Source organism: Panthera tigris, chromosome B3, assembly GCF_018350195.1.
Source record: "Panthera tigris isolate Pti1 chromosome B3, P.tigris_Pti1_mat1.1, whole genome shotgun sequence".
In the NCBI taxonomy this organism is placed as follows: Eukaryota; Metazoa; Chordata; class Mammalia; order Carnivora; family Felidae; genus Panthera; species Panthera tigris.
Window position 1 is genome coordinate 141,534,699 of NC_056665.1, and position 22,407 is coordinate 141,557,105.

At 55.8% G+C, this 22,407-nt stretch overlaps 1 protein-coding gene across 3 annotated transcripts in view; it reads right to left on the bottom strand.

Annotated features, from left to right (window-relative positions):
• The window catches only part of DEGS2 (delta 4-desaturase, sphingolipid 2), a 70,124-nt gene that overhangs the window by 4,995 nt on the left and 42,722 nt on the right, over nt 1-22,407 (bottom strand). The window contains exon 1 of one of the 3 annotated variants that reach the window (XM_042990518.1): nt 15,622-15,704. The exons of 1 other annotated variant lie outside the window; for it this stretch is intronic. Coding sequence is in view for 1 of the 2 variants with exons in the window: in XM_042990516.1 (XP_042846450.1) it covers nt 15,000-15,081 (82 nt within the window). In the remaining variant the exon portion in view is untranslated. Of the gene's footprint in view, nt 1-14,999; nt 15,125-15,621; nt 15,705-22,407 lie in introns of those variants that run through there. One more of the 3 variants, XM_042990516.1, reaches the window with a different exon arrangement.

Genomic DNA, 22,407 nt, shown 5'->3' on the forward strand with positions numbered 1-22,407 from the left:
CAAAGAGAAACACAACAACATCGGCAAAGGGATTCTGCCCCAGTCAGAAGGGAGACTCAGGTTCAAAATCCTCCTGCCCAAGAGGCCACACTACAAGCCCATCTTGGGGTTAGTCTGGATGTTGCTGTGTGGCCGGAGGTGTGTTCCCAGCCTCTCTGGACCTCGGTGTCCCAGCATGTGATGGCAAGGATGCGACATGCCTCACAGGCTATCTGTCCCCACAGAACAGTCCTGGTTCCACGAACGCAAACAGCCTTCATCTGCCGGAGATGCTGGGGGGCGTTGGGGTTCCCAAGTCCTAGAACAGCAGGCCACCTCTGCCCAGAGGTCAACAGAGTCTCCCCCCAGGCAGCACTTACACCAGCTGCGACCCCCCTGCACTCAGGGACCACCTCTGGGACAGTGCCAGCCCTCAGGCCTCCAATCTTCACAAAGCCACCCGGGCCCTTTGATCCCAGTACCCCTCTCCCTGAAGCTCAGCCAAGGACACCACCAGGACAGTGGTCACAGCACAAGTATAAAAGCAGAACTTGGGAACAAGCAGGCAAGGCAAGTGACAGGTGACAAAACTCAGCTCCACTCAACGGGAACACAAGGGCCCCAGCATCCCCGGGGGGTGGGAGAGAGCGGCATTCGGAGCAGGTTCAGACCCTCGCTCCAGATGACCGTTTAATATCCAGAATATATAAAGATCTCCTACAGCTCAACAACAAAGACAGACAACCCGATTTGAAATGGGCAAGTGACCTGAACAGACACTTCTCCCAAGACGTGCACCTGGCCAATTAGCACATGAAAAGATGCTCCGCGTCAGCCATCAGGGAAATGCAAATGAGAGCCACAAATGAGACACGCTACACACCCGCTAGAATGGCTGTAATAAAAACAGTTAATACCAAGTGTTAGTGAGGACGTGGCCGACCTGGAGTCCTTGTTGGTGCACTGCTGGTGGGAACGCAAAATGGCGCGGGCGCTGTGGAAGACTGTTGGGCGGTTCCTCAAAGAGCTAAATGTAGACTTAGCGTGTGCCCCAGCAATTTCACTTCTCAATAGGTACCCCAAAGAACTTAAATCAGGGACACACAGGAGACCTGTACGCCAATGTCCAGCACACTAGTCACAGCATCCAAAGGCGGAAAACAACCCACGTGTCCAACAACAGATGAACGGCTAAACAAAAAGGGGGCTGGCCACACAGTGGGATATCATTCAGCCATCGAAAGGAACAAAACTTCCAGTCGAAGAACAACCGAGTCCTGGGGGTGCAATGGCCGCCACGGTGACTATAGTTGATAACACCCTGTTGTAGATTTGAAACTCGCCTCGAAAGTAGATCTCCCATCCGGGAACCTAACGACAAAAGTGCCTATAAGCACGCGTGGTGACGCATATTAAGGAGATATACTGTGGCCATCCTTTTGCAACATATACAAACATCGAGTCCTCCTGTCGTACACCTGACCCTAGTATAGTGTTATATGTAACCATGCCTCGATTTAAAAAATTCCGAAACACCTCCTCTGTTTCACAATGCCGACTGCCTAATCCTGCTCCCTGAAACGGACTCCCGGGTGAACTACCAGCGCCGCAAAAACAAATTTTTTTGAAGGGAGGAAATGCTGACACAGGTTACAACATGGACGAGCCTTGAAGACACGACGTTGAGGAAAGAAGCCAGAAACAGAGGCCACGTGGTTTATGACTGTTCTGACACGAACGCTGAGAACAGGCAAGTTCATAGAGACAGAAGGGAGGGGTGGGCAGGGGCTGGGGAGGGGGTCGCAGGGGTGGGAGGGGGGGAGCGGTGACGGGTCTGTTGGGAGCCCCAAAAAGGTTTCGGAAACAGCAACGGCGCACAACCGTTGCCACCAGATCAGGCACCTAAACGTGGTTACAGTGGCAAACGGTACGTTACACGTATTTCACAATAAGGAAAAAGTTAAGAAAAACAATCCCAGCTCAGGGCGCCTGGGCGGCTCGGTCGGTTGAGCGTCCGACTTCGACTACTGTCATGATCTCACGGCTGGTGGGTTCGAGCCCCGCGTCGGGCTCTGTGCCGACAGCTCGGAGCCTGGGGCCCGCTTCGGATTCTGGGTCCCCCCCTCTCTCTCTGCCCTCTCCTGCTCATGCTGTCTCTCTCTGCCTCTCAAAAATAAATGAACATTAAAAACAAAACAACGAAACTACAGTCCCGGCTCTGGGCAGGCTGGTTCAACCGCAGCCTCCGCGGCTGAACCACGGCCAGGGTCACCGGCAGGACTAACAGATAAGGCACGGGGCAGCTCCGGCTGAGCGGCCAAGGCGGGCACGCCGACCAGCCTGCAGTCGGGATGACCTCCTGGTGCACCGGGGAGGCCAGCTTTAAGGAGCAGGTCGCCAAACACGGCCACAGAGGCTTGCCGCTGTGCAAATGGGACACGGGGGACTGCCTTCACCCCGGGGGCCGGCCCGCGTTGCCTAACGGCCGCTGAGCTTGCACCTGCGTTGTGGGAGGTGACTGGGCCGCCCCACAAAGGTCAGAGGCCCCGTGGGGTGCACACGGGCAGAGGAGTCCTCGGGATGGCAGTGCGAAGGCCCTGCCACCTTAAGCCAGGAGAACCCCTTCACAAGGTGGAGGGAGATACCGGCAACGGGGGGGCAGGGGGACAGAATGACAGCCCCCCACAGCCCCCCACGTCCCAATCCCATAACCCGCGAGTAGGTTCGACGACACAGCAAGAGAGAAGCAAGGTCGAACAGGGCAGTCACGTTACTAGGAACGGACCTTACTACACGAGAATGACCCTGGATCTTCTGGTGGCCCAGGGTCATCCCAGGGCCCTACCTGTGGGGGAGCAGGCAGGAGAGGGGGTCCCAGGGGCGCCGAGAAGGGCTCTGCCGGCCCCTGCTGGTGTGAAGGTGGCCGGGTGCAGGTGCCTGCAAAGCTGGAAAGGCCTGGAACCAGATTCTCCCCCAGAGGGAGCACGGCCCTGGGACACCCTCACTTCAGCTGGGTGAGACCCGTGTCAGACTCGTGACCTCCAGAACTGCAAGAGAACACGTGTGGTGTTCGAAGCCCCCCGGTTTGTGGAAATCTCACCCAAGAAAACTCACCCAGCACGGGGACCAGGGAGGAGGAAGCCGCACGGCTGGGCCAGCCACCCGGGTCCGCTCCTCCTCTGCCCTGACGTCTGGCGCTGGGTGTGGGGCCACTCACACTCGGTCCTGCCCCTGAGGGCCCGAGGGGGACGAGCCAGCACTGCGCTCGCCCAGGTTCTCCCCCCAGGTGGGCACGAGACCAAAGGACCCGAGCCTGGGAGCAGGAACTGCCGTGTGGGCCCCACGCAGAAGGGGGGACAAGGGGCAGTCCTCGTCCAAGCTTGCTCCTCTCCCAAGAGGGGGTCAGAGTGACAGGCGACACTTCAGAACACAGGCCTGTATTTCCTGGGAAGACCAGTGCTGGGGGGCGGGGGGATGTTGGTGGAGGGAGTGGGGGGGGGGCTGGGGGCTGGGAATCCAGCAGCCACAATGAGGTGAAGCCCGAGAAAGAAGAAAGGTCTTCACGATGGCCAGGAAGTTCTGGCCACCTCAGCCATCAGCCGACACGCTCACCCACAGCCCGGGGCCAGGGACACCACAGAGTCCCCCTAACCTCTACACAGCTGGATGTCAGGTCGGGACATCCAGGTCACAGGTCACAGGGCTCCGCCAGCCTCCCTTTTAAGAGGGGCAGCCCCCGGGGCACCAGCCCTCCCCCCTGGGCAACCAGCGGCCTGGCCGGCACCTGCCAAGGCACACCTGAGAGCTGACCCAGGAAGCTGCAGGCCACCAGCTTCTACAGGGTTAGTTTCCATGCTTCCCCTTGGAAGGAGGCCAAGCGTGGGCAGCACGGGGGGGGGGGGGGGGCAGGCCACACCTGTACCAGGTGAGCAGCCTGGCAAGCTGTGGGACACTGGGGACCAGGACCCCAGCTCTGGGATCAAGGCCAGCAAACAGGCCAGTCCCGTGCTCCTCAGAGGCAGCTGTGACCTTGGACAGTGGGCGCCAGATGCCCCACCTGTCGAACAAAGACAGCGAGTCCTACCTGTGGGGAGCAAAGGAGCGCAACCTTGAGGACCCACCCCTGCCGAGCCCACCTTCGGGGAGCCCGGTGCCCCTTCTCCTTTACCTGACAGTGTCCCAAATCCTCGGCTGTCCCCAGCCCAGGCGGCCACACTACCTCCCCACCCTTGTCCCCACATCTGAGAAATGGGGTGACACTCCTACCTGCCTCCCGGGGCTGCAGTGAGGCTGGGATGACACCTCCGGGCCCTGGGAGCTGTCTTATTGCTATTAAATGCAGTTTCCTGATCTGAGAATAAAAACATCCTACTTCTGACCTATGGGGGCTCGGGTGCTGCTCCTGGAGGCTGATCTGGCCCAGCTTGCTTTGACCTACGAGAACGAGCCCAGCGCTCCCAGGCCGGGAGGGTCACGGGGTCCAGCCATCCTGCTGGAGGCCTGGAAAGTGGGGCCGATGCCCCAGCTGGACTCCAGGCAGGGCAGGGGCGATGCCTACAAGGGGCCAAGCACGTGGGCCCCAGATCACCTCCACTACCTGCCGGGAGGCGCTTCCTGGACACGGTGCGGGCAGGAGGGGCCCAGCAGCCATCAAGGAGAAGGCAGAGCCCAGGGGCCTTGGCTCAAAGTGTATGTGGGGCGAGGCACCAGAAGGGCTCAGAGACCACAGTCAGGGAGCTGGGCCCCACCTTAGGAGCGGGGCTACTCTGGACCTTCCCATCGCGAGAAAACTCAAGCCTCACTCGAGGAAACCTCCAATACCTGACTCTTCAATTCCAGAGCTTCCCGGTTCCAGAGGAGATGCTCTGGGGACCACTGGCCACTCAGGACTAGAGGTGGAGGTCACTGGGCACCGTATGGAGCGGGGCAACTGAAGCCACGGGCTGGAGGTGTCTAGCCAAGGAGGCGCCATGAACAGGAAGACAGGTGCCCCCAGTGCACTGAGCAAGGTCATGGCGGCCTCAGCAGGAGCCATTCCAGCACAGCCAGGGGCAAGATGGCGGTCGGGTAAGGAGATGCGGGGGACAGGATGAGTGCGGGCACGGGGGGCATGGGGGGCGGAGGGAAGTTTGGCTGGGGGGTAAGAGGAGGAGGAGGAAAGCACCTGCGGACAGCAGAATGAGAGGACGGAGATGCTGGGGCGGGGCTCACGGAGCACGCAAGGGGGTGCTGGCCCTGTAGAAGCGGGGGCCTCTTCCAGGGGCTCAGGGAAGGACACAGCCCTGGGCTCCATGTTCTCTGGGCCCCAAGAGAGGGGGAGGCCCAAAGACGAGGCAGACAACCCCACACTCCTGGCACCTCCCACGAGGAGCCGCAGCCCTGGCTGGACATCCAAGCCTGGCCCAGCCTGACCAGGCCCTTCCCCACGGTGGGACCCCAGCTGATGGCGGCGGGGGTCGGGGGGCCCTGACGACTCAGGCCTCCAGCTCAGAGACCACAGTAGCTGGACCAGGCCCCGCATGCTTCGAGGGCTCTCTGCTCCACAGGCAGCCTGGAGCCCCGCCTGGACGGCCACCTGGAACCAGAGACAAACAGACGCATGCAAATGTCTTCTAGCAACAGCCCGGGGCGGGCACGGCCCCAGGCAACTGGGCAAGCAGCCACCAACAACAGCCGTCGTTAGAAGTCCCACTGCCCAGCCCTGACGCGGAAAGGAGGGTCTGAGGTGTAGGCAGGCCGGGGAAGAGGGTGACGGTGCCGAGACTTGGCCTGGGGACCCCCGCTGCCAGGCCCGCAGGATGCACGCAGGGGCCCGGGTGAGGGCTGGGACATCAGCGGGTACGCCACGCGGGGAATCTGACACACGGGGATCCGGCCTTCACCACCCTGCCCCGGAGGGGGCCATCCCGCCACCGCAGAGACGAGGAGGCAGGGGTCCCCCCACAAGGTGAAACAGCGTGCCTAATTTCCAGAGCACCGTCCCCTCCCTGCCAACCGGAGAGCCAGAAAGAGCGCTCTGAGGGGCCTCAGCCCCCCGGGGGGAGCCTCTTCCCAGGACCGGGCTACGTCGTCGCCAGGGCAAAGCACCCAGAGAAAACCCTGGGTCCCAGCTCGGGAGACCGGCTCTACCCCACAGGGACCGGCTCTGTCCCTCTCTGGGCCAGCTTGTCACTGTCCACCTTGAAGGTGCTGGTTCTGGCCGTGCTGGGGCTGTGAGCGCGCGGAGGGGTTCCCCAGGGCACCCAGTGTGGGGAAGCCTGGCTCCAGCAGAACTGTACGTTTACACGCATCGCACGGATCTACACGCGTGACAGACGTGTTCGCGGGACCCAGACAGCGGAGCGGGAGGATGGGCCCGGGGGACCCAAAGCGCCCCCACACCAGCCCCCTGGAGCGGCGTCACCATGGAAGCTTCTCCTGAGAAACGCTGCTGCTGGGCCCTCAGCCTCCAGAGGTAGCCGGAGGAGGTCCCAAGGCCGCCCGGGCTCCCCCTCCCGCCCCCTGCTGGCCTCGGGCAGGGCCCCCAGGAGCACGCGAGGCTTCTTCCTGCCGACACTGTGCCCCTCCACGTGCCAGGCCTGGCACCATCTGGGACGACCTGTTCCTACCACCTCCCCGAGGAGCCCAAACCCCACCGCGTGACAGTCTCCACGGCCGTAGGGGAGGTCCTGGCCACTGCCTCTCATCGCCTAAGTGCTCCCAAGTCTAGAACATTCCACGGCACACAGCAACGCATGCTGTCCACCTGCTTCCCACCCCGGTGCCCAGAGCGCTTTCCCTCACGTCGCCGCCCGCGGTAACTTGACTACCCTCCCAACAAAGGCGCCTAAAGCCCTCATAATCCCCTCCTTCCTAAACGGCTTCCTTGCGGCCCTGCCCTGGCTCAGTGGCCTTCCCTCAGTGACCCCCACCTCCTTTTCCCTTCCAGAGCCGGAGGCAAGTCTAACCCTGTCTGGTCAGCGCGGGAGGCACTGTGGGGACCCGGTTCGGCGCAGACAATGTGGAAAGTGACCCAAAGTGCCTTCAGGAGCCACCATACCCGCCTCCTCACCTGCATCTCACTAAACCTGCTTTTTGTCCATTGACAAATATTTGCTGAAGGTCTTTGGCAGCCAGGCCCCAGATCCTGGAGATGGGAGGGGTTCCCAGGCTGTGCAGGGGTGGGGCATTGCCCTTCCAGGGCACGTATATAGTGTGTCCCAAAAGAAGGACACACACACACACACACACACACACACACCCATGCATGACATCAGGGCAGAAATCCGAAAGATGGAGAGTCTGGGTGTAAGAACCTGGGAGCGACTGCACCTGTTCGCAAGGCATCTTCCAGGTAATGAAAATACTCCAAAACTGGATTATGTAACTTCAGTAAAGTCATTGGCCTGTGCCTTTCAAATGAAGGAATTTACGACATGTAAATCGCACCTCATAAAAGCTGGTACAAATTAACGAGCAAGGAGTTAGGGAGGTGGAGGAGGCCGGGGCACATGCCTCGGTGTGGAGGCTGGAAATGAGAGCTGGCACCTGTTCGTGAGTTGTCTGTCAGGGACAGTGGCTCTCCTCGGGCCCCGGGGGCAGAGGAGGGTGGAAGACAGGCCCCGGCTGGTGCAGCCATGGGTCAGAGGTCTGCCTGCCTGACCCCTGACCGCCTGGGTAACTGCACGAGTGACTTAACACGTAGAGAGCGTCAATGTCAGGAAGGCAGAGACAGGACAGGCCAGGACAGGGTACAAGCGGCCCCCAGGGGGTGGAGGAGGGCCAAGGACAACAGACGGGGGCTTAGAGGAGAGGTCCGTGCTGCAGGCACCAGCCACACTCCTCCCTTCCCACATGCGTGCTCAGCACCGCATGCTGGTAGCTTGACATTGGCCATGAGAGAAAGATGTCCAGAAATTGCCAAATGCCCGGCTTGCAAACCAGGGCTTTTTATCCCCTCCAGAGAACACCAGCACATGCGCGCACAGGAGACGGGAGTTCAGTACATAAAGAATAGGGGACAAGAATTCAAGCAGAGGGAACAGCATTTGCAAAAGCCATGAAGAGGGAGATGAGCAGATGGGGTGCGTCCCACCAAGTGGCTAGAGAGCAAAAAGCAAGGGGAAAGGGCAGGGGCCAGAGATGGGGATGCCCCAGGCGCCAGGGCAGAGGTGAGATTTTACGCTTTGGAGGATTTCGGTAGGGGAGGACGTAATTGGGTCAAAGAGGGTCCCCGAGTAACCTCTTAGGGATCACCTATCATCTGTGCTACCCAAATACCCAGCATGCCTCCTTCCCTCCCCACCCAACTTAAGGGTCACAGCACCCCTTGCTTTCCTTGGAGAGCCCCTTCTCTCTGCTCTTACGATGCGACGCGACACTGTGGGGCCCCTACCTACCACAGCCCCCTGCCCGCTGACCAGCCACCGGACCCGAGGCTCTCTCCGGCCAGAGATTACCTGGCTCCAGGCCAGGCAGCTACTCAGGGCAGGAGGGGAGGGGGGCAGCTCTCTTTCTTCTGTGGGATCTCAGAGCTGGGGGGACCCAACCCGGGTGCTGCCTGCGGCCCTCCTGGCAGAGGAGAAGGCCCATATGGTGACCGAGGCAGGGACGAGGGGCATGGAGAGAAGGGCCTTGCGGCCTGCCTGCCCCCCACCCCTGCAGCGTCTCTGTGGTTGGGTGAGGAGAGGTCACAAACTCCCCCCGTCCCCAGCTTCAGCCAGCTCTGTTCTGGAATCACCACTTGCCACTGAGAAAGCCCCGGCAAGGGTTTCTTGCCTAAGCAAATAATCCAACAATTGCCAAGAGTCTTACTTCCTTGTTTCCTCTTTTGTTTTCCTTTGATTATTTGAATTTTTGTGTGTGTTTTGTTTTACCATGTGTGTGCCCTGTTTTCATAAGAAAAAAGAAATCACAAAGCTATTTGTTTTTAAAGACAAACCCAAAGCCAGCTTCTGATTCCCCCGCCACGCCTGGCTTGGCCTCCGGTCCACGGCGGGTCACAGTCCTGCTGGCTCGGATCCCGCCCTCACAATACAGGGAGCCTCAGGCGTGGCCCCGGGAGACATGGCTCTTAGGGGGCTGCGTGGGACCCCCGTTTTCTTAGGATGCTGTGCCCTGAGGAGCGTGTCCCCATCTAGGCAGGAGCTGGAGACAGACTTTGGCCCTGCCCCAAGGGCACTGTGGTTAGCTCCGGGGCAAGGGCTTCCTGGGTTCTGACTCCCTCCCCGATTAGGATCTTTCTGAGCGTCCACTGCCCACCCCACCCCACCCCCACACCCCCGGGGCTTGGCATGAGCCGCAGCGGCCAGGTGGGGCCGGAACACATGGCCAAGCGGGACGTGACTGGAACACCAGCCTGGCCCCTGCAGCCTGCGATCTGTGTGGTCCTATGCAAGTGACCTGCCTTCTCTGAGCCCGGCTCTGCTGTCTCTTCTATAGAGAGAGACACCAGCAGCTTCACACGGAATTTCTCTCTGGCTGGGAATAGCACGGATGGCAGACAGCAGAGATGCAAAGGCATTCCCTGTCCTTGGGGAGAACTCACCCGTCCGCCAGAGGAGCAAAGATCATCGCAGCTACCCATTACTGAGTGCTGGGCTAAGCACTTTAACGCCACCTCATTTGATCTGCCCAGCAACTCTGGAAGGAATAACAACCCCTTTTAACCTCACCAAGGCTCAGCTTGCTCCTCTGTTGGTGGACCTGCCCAGGGTTTACATGGCTAACGGGTGAGGGCTGAGGATGAAATCCACGGCCGAGCTCTAGAGCCCTGCAACCTTCCCCAGAGAGATAAGGACCTGATGGGTTGGAGCCTCGGAGGGAAATCCCAGAGGAATGCCGTCCCCAGTGGAGGCCAAAGTCCAGGAGGGCAGCCGGGCGGGGGCCGGGCATCCTGCGGGAAATGGAATGGAGCAAGGGCCCTCACTAAACTCCAGGGGCATTTTTCACAGAACTAGAACAAGCCATTCTAAAATGTCTACGGATTACATATACCGTGGAATACTACTTGGCAATGAGCAAGAATGAAATCCTGCCCTTTGCAGCAACGTGGATGGAACTGGGGGGTGTTATGCTGAGTGAAATAAGTCAGCCAGAGAAGACAGATGTCATATGTTTTCACTCAGATGTGGATCTTGAGAAGCTTAACAGAAGACCATGGGGTGGGGGAGGGAAACAGAGAGAGGGAGGGAGGCAAACCATAAGAGACTCTTAAATACAGAGAACAAACGGAGGGTTGATGGGGGGGTGGGAGAGAGGGTGATGGGCACTGAGGAGGGCACCTGTTTGGGATGAGCACTGGGTGTTGTGAGGAAGCAATGAATTATGGGCATCTACCACTGAGCCAAGAGCACGCTGTATACGCCGTATGTTAGCCAACTTGACAATAACTTATATTAATAAATAGATAAATAAAAATGAGAAAGCATACAGAAAAAAAAATTCCTATGGAAGAACAAAAGACCCTGAATAGCCAAAGCAATCTTGAGGAAAAAAAGAACAAAATTAGAAGTATCACGCTCCTGGGCGCCTGGGTGGCTCAGTCGGTTGAGCACCCGACTTCGGCTCAGGTCATGATCTCACGGTCCGTGGGTTTGAGCCCCACGTCAGGCTCTGTGCTGACAGCTCAGAGCCTGGAGCCTGCTTCAGAATCTGTGTCTCCCTCTCTCTCTGCCCCTCCCCAACTTGCGCGCGCGCTCACTCTCTCTCTCTCTCAAAAATAAATAAAAACATTAACAAATGAAGAAAAAAAAAAGAAGTATCACGCTCCTGGATTTCAAACCATACTAACAAAGCTATGGTAATCAAAACAGTATAAATTAGCATAAAAATAGACACACAGGATCAATGGAACAGAATAGAGAGCCCAGAAATAAACCCACACGCATATGGTCAATTAACTTACGACAAAGGGGGCAAGTATATGCAGTGGGGAAAAGAAGGTCTCTACAGTTAACGGTGCCGGGGAAACCGGACAGCCACAGGCAAAAGAATGAAACCGGACCACTTTCTTACACGATACAGAAAAATAAACTCAAAATGGATTACAGACTTGAATGCAAGACCAGCTGTCCAAAAGCTCCTAGAAAAAAATATACGCAGCAAGCTCCCTGACATCAGTCTTGGCGATGATTTTTTAGGATTTCACACCAGCAGTAAGTAAAGGCAACATAAGCAAAAATCAAACAGGTGGGATTGCATCAAACTAAAACGCTTCTGCACAGCGGGGGAAACCATCAACAACATAAAAAGGCATCCTATGGAATGGAAGAAGATGTTTACAAGTCACATATCCAATAAGGGGTTAATATCCAAAGTATGTAAAGAACTGATACAGCTCAATAGCAAACAAAAATTTGATTAAAAATGGGCAGAGCAGGGGCTCCTGGGTGGCTCAGTCGGTTAAGCCTCAGACTTCAGCTCAGGTCACGATCTTGCGGTCCGTGAGTTCGAGCCCCGCGTCGGGCTCTGGGCTGATGGCTCAGAGCCTGGAGCCTGCTTCCAGTTCTGTGTCTCCCTCTCTCTCTGCCCCTCCCCCGTTCATGCTCTGTCTCTCTCTGTCTCAAAATAAATAAACGTTAAAAAAAAATTATGGGCAGAGCACTTGAATAGACATTTCTCCAAAGAAGACATCCAGATGGCCCACAGACACATGAAAAGATGCCCAACATCACTCATCGGCAGGGAAATAAATATGAAAACTACAATGAAATGCGTTGTGGGAATGGCTGAAATCAACAACACAAGAAACAACAGGTGTTGGCGACCACGTAGAGCAAAGGGGGCCCTCGCGCACTGTCGGTGGAGACACGAGCTGGAGCAGCCACCGTGGGAAACAGCACGGAGAGTCCTCAAAATATTAAAACTAGAAATACCATATGACCCAGTAAATCCACACCTCAGTATTCATCCAGAGAAAATGAAAACACTAATTCGAAAAGATATATGCGCTCCCCTGTTCATCACAGCATTATTTACAATCGCCGAGACATGGAAAGCAGCTCTTTCTGCCCATGGAGCCTATCCCAGTGCTTTAATAAAACCACGTGTTTGCACTGAAAAAAAAAAGAAAATATATGGAAACAACATGTCCGTCAACAGATGAATGGATGAATAGAATGTGTTATATATATAATCCAAAACTACTCAGCCACATAAAAGAATGAAACTTTGGGGTGCCTGGGTGGCTCAGTCAGTTAAGACTGACTTCGGCTCAGGTCATGATCTCACGGTTCGTGAGTTTGAGCCCCAGGTCAGGCTCTGTGCTAACAGTGCAGAGCCTGCTTGGGATTCTCTCTCTCCCTCTCTCCCTGCTCCTCCCCCACTCAAGCGCTGTCTCTCTCTCTCTCTCCCCTCTCTCTCAAAAATAAATAAACATTAAAAAAAAAAACAAATAAAACAGATTGTGTCTCCCTCTCTCTCTCTCTCCCCCTTCCAGGCTTGTGCACCAGCTCGCTCTTTCTCTCTCTCAAAAATAAATAAACATTAAAAAAAAAAAAAAGAATGGCATTTTGCGACACGTTTGCAATGAATGAATGGCTCCAGAGGGTATTAGGCTAAGTGAAATAAATCAGTTAGACAAATACCACGTGATTCCACTTATAGGTGGAATCTAAAAGACAAAACAAAACAAGACCCAGATTCATACATACAGATTGGTGGTTGCCAGAGGGGGAGGGACATGGGGGAACGGCTGAAGGGAATTAAGAAGTGCAAACTTCCAGTTATACAGTAAATAAGTGATGGGGATGTAATGTACACCACGGAAACTGTAGTGGACAAAATTGTAGCAATTTTGTGTGGTGACGAATGGTAACTAGGTTTACTGAGGTGGTGATTCCACACTGCATACAAAGGTTCAATCACTATGTTGCACACCTGAAACTTACTAACATAATATTGTACTTCAATAAAAATAAAGAACCAAAGAGCAAGGAGGGGCGGAGCAGGAAGGAAGGACATCTAGGCAGGGCAGGATCACACGCCTGGGATTGAGGGAAAATGGCACCTTCCAAGTTCATGGGTTCAAAACCAGACAGCATCTGGAGGAAACGGTACAGAGGAATCCACAGCACCCAGTGCAAACTGGGAATGAGCAAAGCTTCCCGGGGAGTCAGCCCGAGACCTGATGCTGTCCCCGCACTGGCCCAAATCACCTCCTCTCTTCAAGTCTTCCAGCCTTCCTGGCCACCTTGTCCAGGAAGCTTCCTCTAATGGTTCCAGGGCCGGTGGCTTCTCTCTCTCTCTCTCTCTCTCATGTCCTGGAGTGCTGGGTACCACACTGGGCACCTTTTAACATCCAAGGGCTCCTTTTAACATCACACCCTCTACGCCAGGCAAGATGGCTGTGCCCATTTTGCAGATTCAGAAAGTGAGTCTGCAGCCCAGAGTGTCTGGACCCCTCCAGGCAGCTCTGTGGGCCAGGATATGTCTCCCAGCCTTCTCCACCTGGGGTCAGGTGCTCTTATAAGGGCAAGGCAGGGGACAGCCAGGGAAAGGGAAGGAAATGGAGCCCTGCCTCAGCCCTGCGGTGGGAACAGCCAAGACACATGCCCTCTAGGGAGACACAGGACCAGATAGTCACCAAGACCCCTCTGAGCGCCCCCAAGCAGTTCACAGGTGTTGGAGAGGATTCTGCCACACGTAAGACCACAACAGTGCTGGGTTATTGTTCTCCTCACAGCAGAAAACCACGAAAGTCACAAACCCACCCAGGGGTCTCGAGCCCATGAACCCCCAGACACAACAGTACAGCCATGCACTAACCACTCAGCAACACCCGGTGTCTGAGAGCTTTAAACATAGTAAGATGGATATTTCCATAGTCTTGGAGCGGGGCAGGAAGACACCAAAGGGAAAACTCTAAAGAAAAAAAAAAAAAAAAGCCAATCCATTTGAACGCATTAAAAAAAAAAAAAAAAGCTGCTGTGATAGCAAAAGACAAATTGTGAAGGAGAAAAATATTCGCAACATGTAGGACAAAGAGTTAAAAGCCTCCTATACAAAGAACTCCAACAATCAACAAGTGGACGACCATCCCAAGAGAAAAAAGAATTAAAATGTCCAATTAAACGTTGGAAACAATCATCCAAAAACTGCAAATTAAACACAGTGAACTAGTATGTGTCACGTGGTCGGTCTGATTAAAAGGTTTGCCAACCCCAGCTGCAGGCGAGGGCGTGGGAAACCGGGACCTGGACATTTCTTGGGAGGGAGGGGAGCAAGTCCACCCTGCTGGACTCCGGCCTGGTGCCGTGGAGGTGACTTGGTGGCACGCAGTGAAAGCTGTTGTGCAGGTGCGGGCCCTTTAACCTGCAATCCCCAGGGAAGGGCTGAGCACCCCAAGTCTAGAAGGAGTCGCCGGCTGGAATGACGGCGACTACGCTGGTAAAAATGACTTCGCAAGACCCTAAATGACAGCGAAGGGCGGCCACCGTGCATTAAGCTATAAAATACAGGACAGAACGGGCAAATGGGGTTCTTCGGTATAAGCTGTTTAAAAAAAAAAAAAAAAAAGTGTCTCTCTCGTTGCACATTTGCTTCCTTCGAGGCGCTCAGTCGGCCCTAAACTCCCTGAGCTCAGCGGCCTCTGCGGACCCAGGAGGTCTGCCTTCGCGGGCAGGACGGCGCATCCCGCACACGGAGGGTCCCCGGGGGCGGACCCCTGCCCCACCACGTCGCCGCGCCCCAAGTTCACGCCCGGCGAGTGGCTTGCGTCCCACAACCGGGACGCAACAGTCGAGACGCGCTTCCCAGGCACGCGGATCCGGGCTCGGGTCCTCGGATCCTGGACCCCAGGACGCAGGCAGACACGCAGGGGAGTTTCAGACCCGGGCAGGGGGACTGTCGGGGACCCGGGGCAGGGACCCCTGGAGGAGGAGGAGAGGTGGCGCTCCCACCCTCCCCGAAGCAGGGGCGGAGGAGTGCGCGCCGGGCACCCGGGCCGGCGCAGGAGCAACCCCGGGGCTCCGCTGGCCCGCGCCGTCTGACCGCCACGCGGGGCTGTCCCCACCCCGCGGCAGGGGCCGAGCTGCGCTCACCGAGCATCTCTTTGCGCCGCTGCGTGTGCGGCTGGTCGGTGTAGACCCACTCGAAATCCGTGCGACCCGCGCAGTTGCCCATGGTGGGGCCCGGAGCGCAGCACGGAGCGCGGCGCGCCGCTCCGCTCGCTTCCACCTGTCTGCCCGCCGGCGCCGCGGCGCGGGGACCTGAAGGCCGCTCGAGGCGGGGCGGGGCCGGGGGCGGGGCCGGGGCGCCTCCGGAGGCGCGAGGGGCGGGCACCGCGGGGCTGGGGCGCCGCCCCGAGCCGAGCCCGGGTTACCTCGGCTCGAAATGGGACTATCCGCGCGCCACCCGCGGGAGTCCCGGCCGCCAGGCTGTGCGGGGACCTTCCGATGCGCTCGCTTCCCCCCCCCCCCCCCCCCGCCTAGCTCGCCCCGGACGGGTCGTCCGGTTTCATGCAGGCCCCGCCCCGCGGAGCGCCAGCTCTCCCCGTGGCCCAGACGCACTGGCGCTCCCGCCGCCCCTGCCCCCACCGACGAGCCTGTGACAGCGCCCCCTCCCGGTGGGGTCGGGGGTCAGGAGACGAGAGCTTAAATGGAAGGGACAGTGCGAGTCAAAGGAAGGTGGTCGGGAAAGACACAGCGATTCTCCCTCGCCTACCGATTCCCTACTCAGCCCTTTCACGCAGTAATGCAGTGGGCAGACGATGTGTCTGTGACAACCTCTTTCGGGTGAGTCAGCCCCACCCCTGCCTTCAGGAAAATCGAGGGACACAGGGACACAGGCACGGAAGAGGCCTATTATGACTCAGGGTGATACATGCCATGACACAGGTAGGGGTAGCTAGCCAGGGTCCAGAAGAGGGGTCTTTTGCATTGGGCCTTAGAGGATGAGTAGGAGTCAACAGCCAGAAAAGGGGAAGGGCACTGGTGGTGGCAGGAACAGCAGATGCAAAGGCCCAGGGACCCGGAAGAACCCGGACATTGTTAAAACAGAGGGTCCAGTGTTTGGTGGCTCTGGTGGGGACACAAGGCTCTTCCTTTTCACCTTTTCAGGGATTCTGCTCTCTTCTTCCTCTCGCTCCCTCGGAACTTTGGAGGGAGTGCCGGTTGACCTGAGGACCAGGGCCTGGCCTGGCCTGGGAGCTGCCGGGGTAGCAGACTGGCCTGGCAGCTGAAGGTGCCACAAGGCGGGGAGGTGCTAATGGTGGGATTCCCTCCAGCCTCCTGGAAGTCCACGGCCCAGGCTTGTGGTACAGTTGGCAGACCTCCCTCAGCCCAGGGCCAAAGGCAGTCCTGGCATGAGCTGGAAAGGAAAGCAATGGTGCAGGGTCCAGGTGTGCGTAAGTGAGCCGGCACAGAGGTTGGGTTCCCAGTCCAGCAGGAAGACCATCGGAGCTGCCCTCGCGCACCCACCGGGGGCACCCGGCCCAGCTTGCACGCCCTCAAAGGCAGAACTCACCGCTCCCCACGGCAACCTGTTCTTTTTTCAGCCAGAGGGACCCTCCCACCAGCTGGCCCTTTACCGATGAGTAAACCGAGGCTCAGAGCTGAAGAGGGCCTTGCCTAAGTACACAAAAAGAAGCAAAGCAGGGACAGGCCCCTGATCTTTGACATCAGAGTGTTAGCCCCCGTGTCACGCTCAGGGAGATCTGAGTCCCGGCTCTGCCCTGTGGGACACCGTGAGGCCTGCCGGCTGCCTCCACCCTGCGGCACGGATCAGAAAACTTCATTCATACATCTGGCCCAGGACTCAACCCGTGCAGACGAAACTAGCCCAGTGTCCCCACTTGACAGATGAGCAGACTTAACCCAAGGTGGAGACAAGTCAAAGGGCACCTGGACAGAGACTTGAGAGCATGACTCCCAATCTGATGCCCTGACCAAGTAATTCCCAAATCCCCGAGGCCAGCCTGACCCACAGAAACTGCCTTCAAGATGGTGAAGTAACCTCCCCGTCATGCCCCTGGTCCTAGCGATGAAAGAGAGTACATATTCGTCTATAAGGGGGTGTCCTGGGTGGGATCCCGGACCAGAAGAGGGGCATTAGGTAAAAACTTAGAGAATGTGAATAAACTATGGGCTTCAGTTAATAATAATGGATCAGGGGGCACCTGGGTGGCCCGGTCGGGTAAGCATCGGACTCCTGATTTTAGCTCAGGTCATGATCTCATGGTTCATGAACTCAAGCCCCACATTGGGCTCTGCACTGACGGTGTGGAGTCTGCTTGGGATTCCCTCTCTCTCTCTCTCTCTCTCTCTCTCTCTCTCTCTCTCTGCCCCTCCCCCACTTGATCTCTCTTTCAAAATAAATAAACTTCAAAAAAATAGTAATGTATCTGTAGTGATTCTTGAATTATAACAAACACATCATACTCCTATAAGATCTTAAAATAAAGGATATCGGGTGTGGAAGCTATGTGAATTCTTGACAGTATGCTCCCATTATTTCAATAAATCATAAAGTTTATTTTAAAATGAAGTTTATTCTTCAAAAATCCTTATGATGTATGGTCTATGTAGCCACTCTCCTGTGACTTCTCCATAACCTTCCCCGCCCCCATTGCCCTGGGAGGGGCAGCAGCCGGGGTGGGGGGCTCACCGACTCTCAGGAGGGACCCCGACCGGAGGCCCGGGTGTCTCCCACTGCCTGTGAGGAGCTGAGGGTACCTACCCCCCTCCGAAGTCTTAGCTGTAGTGTTTGCCATCCCAACACAAAGCCCGATTCTGCCGTGCACCTTTGCAGAGAACAGGCCAGAATGCATTCCGCAGGGCGGCCCTTCCCACCCCTGCCCAAAGCCAGGAGGCTAACAGCCCGTGAGTCACAGTCTGTTGACAAGGACTTCCCTCCCTTCGTGAAGGAAGGGCAACCATCCCCAAGAAAGGGAAGAACTCCCCACCTGGGAAAACAGAGCTGTTGGAAAAGCAGAACCAGACTGAGAAACGACAATACTTTTTGCAGGAGGCACAAAAGGCTACTGCCATTTCACCCATGAAGTAAATAAATAAATAAACCAGAGATGGACATATATAGATCGCTGGTTTACAAGAAAAGAATCTTGAGGGTGCTTGGGTGGCCCTGTGGGTTGGGTGTCTGACTCTTTTTTTAAAAAGAATTGTTTTTTCAACGTTTATTTATTTTTGAGACAGAGAGAGACAGAGCATGAACGGGGGAGGGTCAGAGAGAGGGAGACACAGAATCTGAAACGGGCTCCGGGCTCCGAGCTGTCAGCACAGAGCCCGACGCGGGGCTTGAACTCACGGACCGTGAGATCATGACCTGAGCTGAAGTCGGCAGCTTAACCGACTGAGCCACCCAGGCGCCCCGGGTGTCTGACTCTTGATTTGGGCTCAGGTCATGATGTTACAGTTGTAAGATCAGGTCATGATCTCATGGCTGTAGGATCGAGCCCTGCATGGAGCTCTGCGCTTGGGATTCTCTTTCTCCCTCTCTGTCACTCCACAGCTCCCACGAGCTCTCTCTCTCTCTCTCTCAGAATAAATAAATAAACTTAAAAAAAAAGTTTTAATAAAATAAAAAAACTAAAAGAAAACCCTCCATTGAAATAGAAGTACATGAAAGAAAACAGACATGAAGACAGGTACAGAATCCAAAAATCTGTCTCAAGAGATTTCTAGAATAGAGCAAATGGGGGAGGTGTGACACTTGTGCCTCCATAGTCTTATTTTCCTCGTAGAAGTCATCTGTCACTGGAATTATAATTTAATTATGTGTGAGGATGACTATCCCTCTCTGACATAAAGCTTTATAGCATGTACTTACTTACCTGATTATTGTCTGTCTCCTCCCATAGAGTGTCTGTTCTCTTGGGTTCACCCCTGGTAACCCTAACGCCTAGAATATGGATGCCCTTAATAACAATTTACTAAATGAAACTCAACACCCAAAACACAAATGATCCAGTGAAGCAATGGGCAAAAGACATGAATAGACACTTCTCCAAAGAAGACACCCAGAGGGCCAACGGACAAAAAGATACTCCACGTCACTCATCATCAGGGAAATACAAAGCAAAACCACGATGAGATACCACCTCACACCTGTCAGAATGGCCAACACGAACAACTCAAGGCAACAACAGATGTTGGCGAGGATGCGGAGAAAAAGGATCTCTTGCATTGTTGGTGGGAACGCAAGCTGGTGCGGCCACTCTGGAAAACAGGATGGAGGTTCCTCAAAAAGCTAAAAATAGAACCACCGTACGACCTATGTGGAATTTGAGAAACACTACAGTTGAACATAGGGGAAGGGAAGCAAAAATAAGATAAAAACAGAGAGGGAGGCAAACCCTAAGAGACTCTTAAATACAGAGAACAGACTGAGGGCTGCTGGCGGGGGGGGGGGGGGGGGGGGGGGGGGTTGGGGGGATGGGCTAAATGAGTGACGGGCCTTGAGGAGGACACGTGTTGGGATGAGCATGGGGGTTGCATGCAAGTGATGAATCATTAATTTCTATTCCTGAAAAAAACAGTAAATAATGCAAAAAAATACACACACACAAGCGAACTAGCCCACTACTTGGTTCTGAAGCTAAAAATAGTAAAATGATACAATGTATTTAGAATTAAAAAATAATTTACTAAGTGAAAGGATGGATGAATCACGTCAAACAAGAAATAAATGGGGTTTCCTAAGATCAGAAGTAAGACGCGAGTCTCACGACCTGAGCCGAAGTCAGACACTCAACCGACTGAGCCACCCAGGCGACCCATCTGCCGTAATATCTCTTAAAGCACCACACGCACCTGCCTCTGATCCAGGAATTTCACTGCTGGGCACAGAGCCCAAAGAAACAAAAATATATATCCACCAAAGGCACGTGTAGGAATATTCATAACAGCTTTATTGGTAAAAGCCCAATCCTGGAGAGAATCCCAACCTCCAAGCACAGCGAATGGATAGACAGACTTCCCACGGTCATCCACACACTGGAATAAAACAGGAAATGCTATGCACGCACCAACACGGTGTATCATCCGTGCATTTTGATTTTCTGTATTTCTTTTCTTTTCTTTTTTTTTTTTTTTTGGTAATCTCTACATCCAAGGTTGGGGCTCGAACTCCCGACCCCAAGATCAAGAGTTGCATGCTCTTCTGACCGAGCCAGCCAGACCCTCCTGATTTTCTGTATTTCTGGTGCTGACATCTGCAGACCCTGAAGAGACGGCCCCTCCCGGGGACTAACCCGTTCCTGGCGATGGTAAACGCCTGGCCTGAGAGCCTTCCCCGGGCAAACTAACCCGTCCAGAGCTCATGCGGGCCACCTCCTCCTCCTCCACACGTCCAAGGACGATTGGAATAAAATGATTCAGGCTGACCAGTCCTAAACCTGTTTACCCTGCCTCACCACACCTTCCCGTGGAAACCACATTCAAGGCTCCTGGCCTCTCTGCCCCAGCCTCCGGGGTGGCCCTGTGACCTAAGGTGTGCGCCCTCCTCCCTGGAACTGTACATAACAATGGCAGTTGTCTCCCGATCCGTGGGCCTAATAAAATTGGTGTGGTAAACAAGCAGCACAGCAAGCAGGAGGTTTGGCCTCAGTGGGGACTGATATGCCACCAGGACGCCTGGGGCTATTGACCCACTGCACCAGGTGTGAGCTGCAGCCTGGGCCTGGGTGAAGCCTGCAGGTGCCCTCCTCCCCCCCCACCCCCCCCCCCCCCCCCCCACCACTGCTGGCGCATTTGCCTGGGGTGGCCCCGGACTCCCACCCGGACCTCCTTAGGCTCTGGTCTGAGCTGTGACCTGCCTAGATGGCAGGGTTCCCGGGCACCCCTTTTCTTGGGGGACTAGCTGAGTGTATGGCCAGGCCAGAGTGCACAGCACGGACACCCTGCTCCCTGCCTTTCGGCCTGCCCAGCGAAGCACGTGGGTAACACCCGTGCGCAGAGCCACCCGTGAATTCAAACCACACACAGAGCCAAGGCAAGGGCAACCCGCTCGGGGACCACAGCACCCCACAGGTCCTGTGGGAAAGGCCGCGATTGTGCCGTTTGCCTGCGACAGTCCCAGTTCCTCCCCTGACTTAGTGGGGGTAGGAGGGATCACACCCATGGAGAATCTGGAGGGAGGGAGGAGGGGGGGGAAGAGGACAGGCAGGAGGAGGGGGAGAGAAAGGGGGACGAGGGAAGAGGGGGAGAAGAAGGAACCAGGCCACTGGGCCCCTGTCCCCAATACCCAACATTACTAAAATTACTAACTCCACCCAATCTCTCCACCCAGGAGAGATTTTGCCCTTAGAGATTTGGCTGACAGGTTCCACTCGGCTCCCATTTCAGTGTGCCCTCAGCCCGTCTGCCTTCACCCGTGAAGTGACACACACCTTTTCCAGGCTACCCGGGGCGTCCACAGCCTTGGCTTCCCCCACCATCCTCGCAGACAAGACCTGGCCGGCACCCGCCTTCCTCCAGGAGCACGGGCATCAGACATTACATGGCTGGCATCTTCCTCTAGCGAGAGTCATCCGACACACCCCTTAAGGTCGTACAAATCCACATCTGTTAGTCCTTTTGGCAACACGTTCCTCATTTAGAAATTCTACCTAAATCTGGGGCACCTGGGTGGCTCAGTCGGTTGCACGGCAGACTTCGGCTCAGGGCATGATCTCACGGTCCGTGAGTTGGGGCCCCGCGTTGGGCTCACTGCCTTCGGTGCAGAGCCTGTTTGGAATCCTCTGTCCCCCTCTCTCTCTGACCCTCCCCCACTCTCCCTCTCTCCCTCTCTCTCTCTCTCTCTCTTTCTCTCTCAAAGATCAATTCTACGTGGGGCACCTGGGTGGCTCAGTCAGTTAAGCGTATGGCTTCGGTTCAGGTCATGACCTTGCGGTTCATGAGTTTGAGCCCCGCATTGGGCTCTGTGCTGACGGCTCAGAGCCTGGAGCCTGCTTTGGATTCTGTGTCTCCCTCCCCTGCTCTGTCTCTGTCTCTCTCAAAAATAAATAAACATGAAAAAAAAAACTTTTTTTAACCTTTATTTATTTTTGAGACAGAGAGAGACGGAGCATGAACGGGGGAGGGTCAGAGAGAGGGAGACACAGAATCTGAAACAGGCTCCAGGCTCTGAGCTGTCAGCACAGAGCCCGACGCGGGGCTCGAACTCACTGACCGCGAGATCGTGACCTGAGCTGAAGTTGGACGCTTAACCGACTGAGCCACCCAGGCGCCCCGAAAAAAAAATTTTTAATAAAAATAAATTCTACCTAAATCTGAGGCTACTACTTAGAATCAGCCCAGCTTCAGTGGGACCCCGCTGATGAAAGGCTCTAAGATCTGTCCCAAGTGAGTCAACAGGCACTCCCGCCATGCCTCGGTGACACCTTCACCCCTTCACTGCAGAGGTCTCACCCATCTCCTCTCCTGCCCCTGGGCTCTCTGGACCACCCAGGATGGCCATTAGGGCTTCTGATGCCCCAAATGCCCCAAGGGC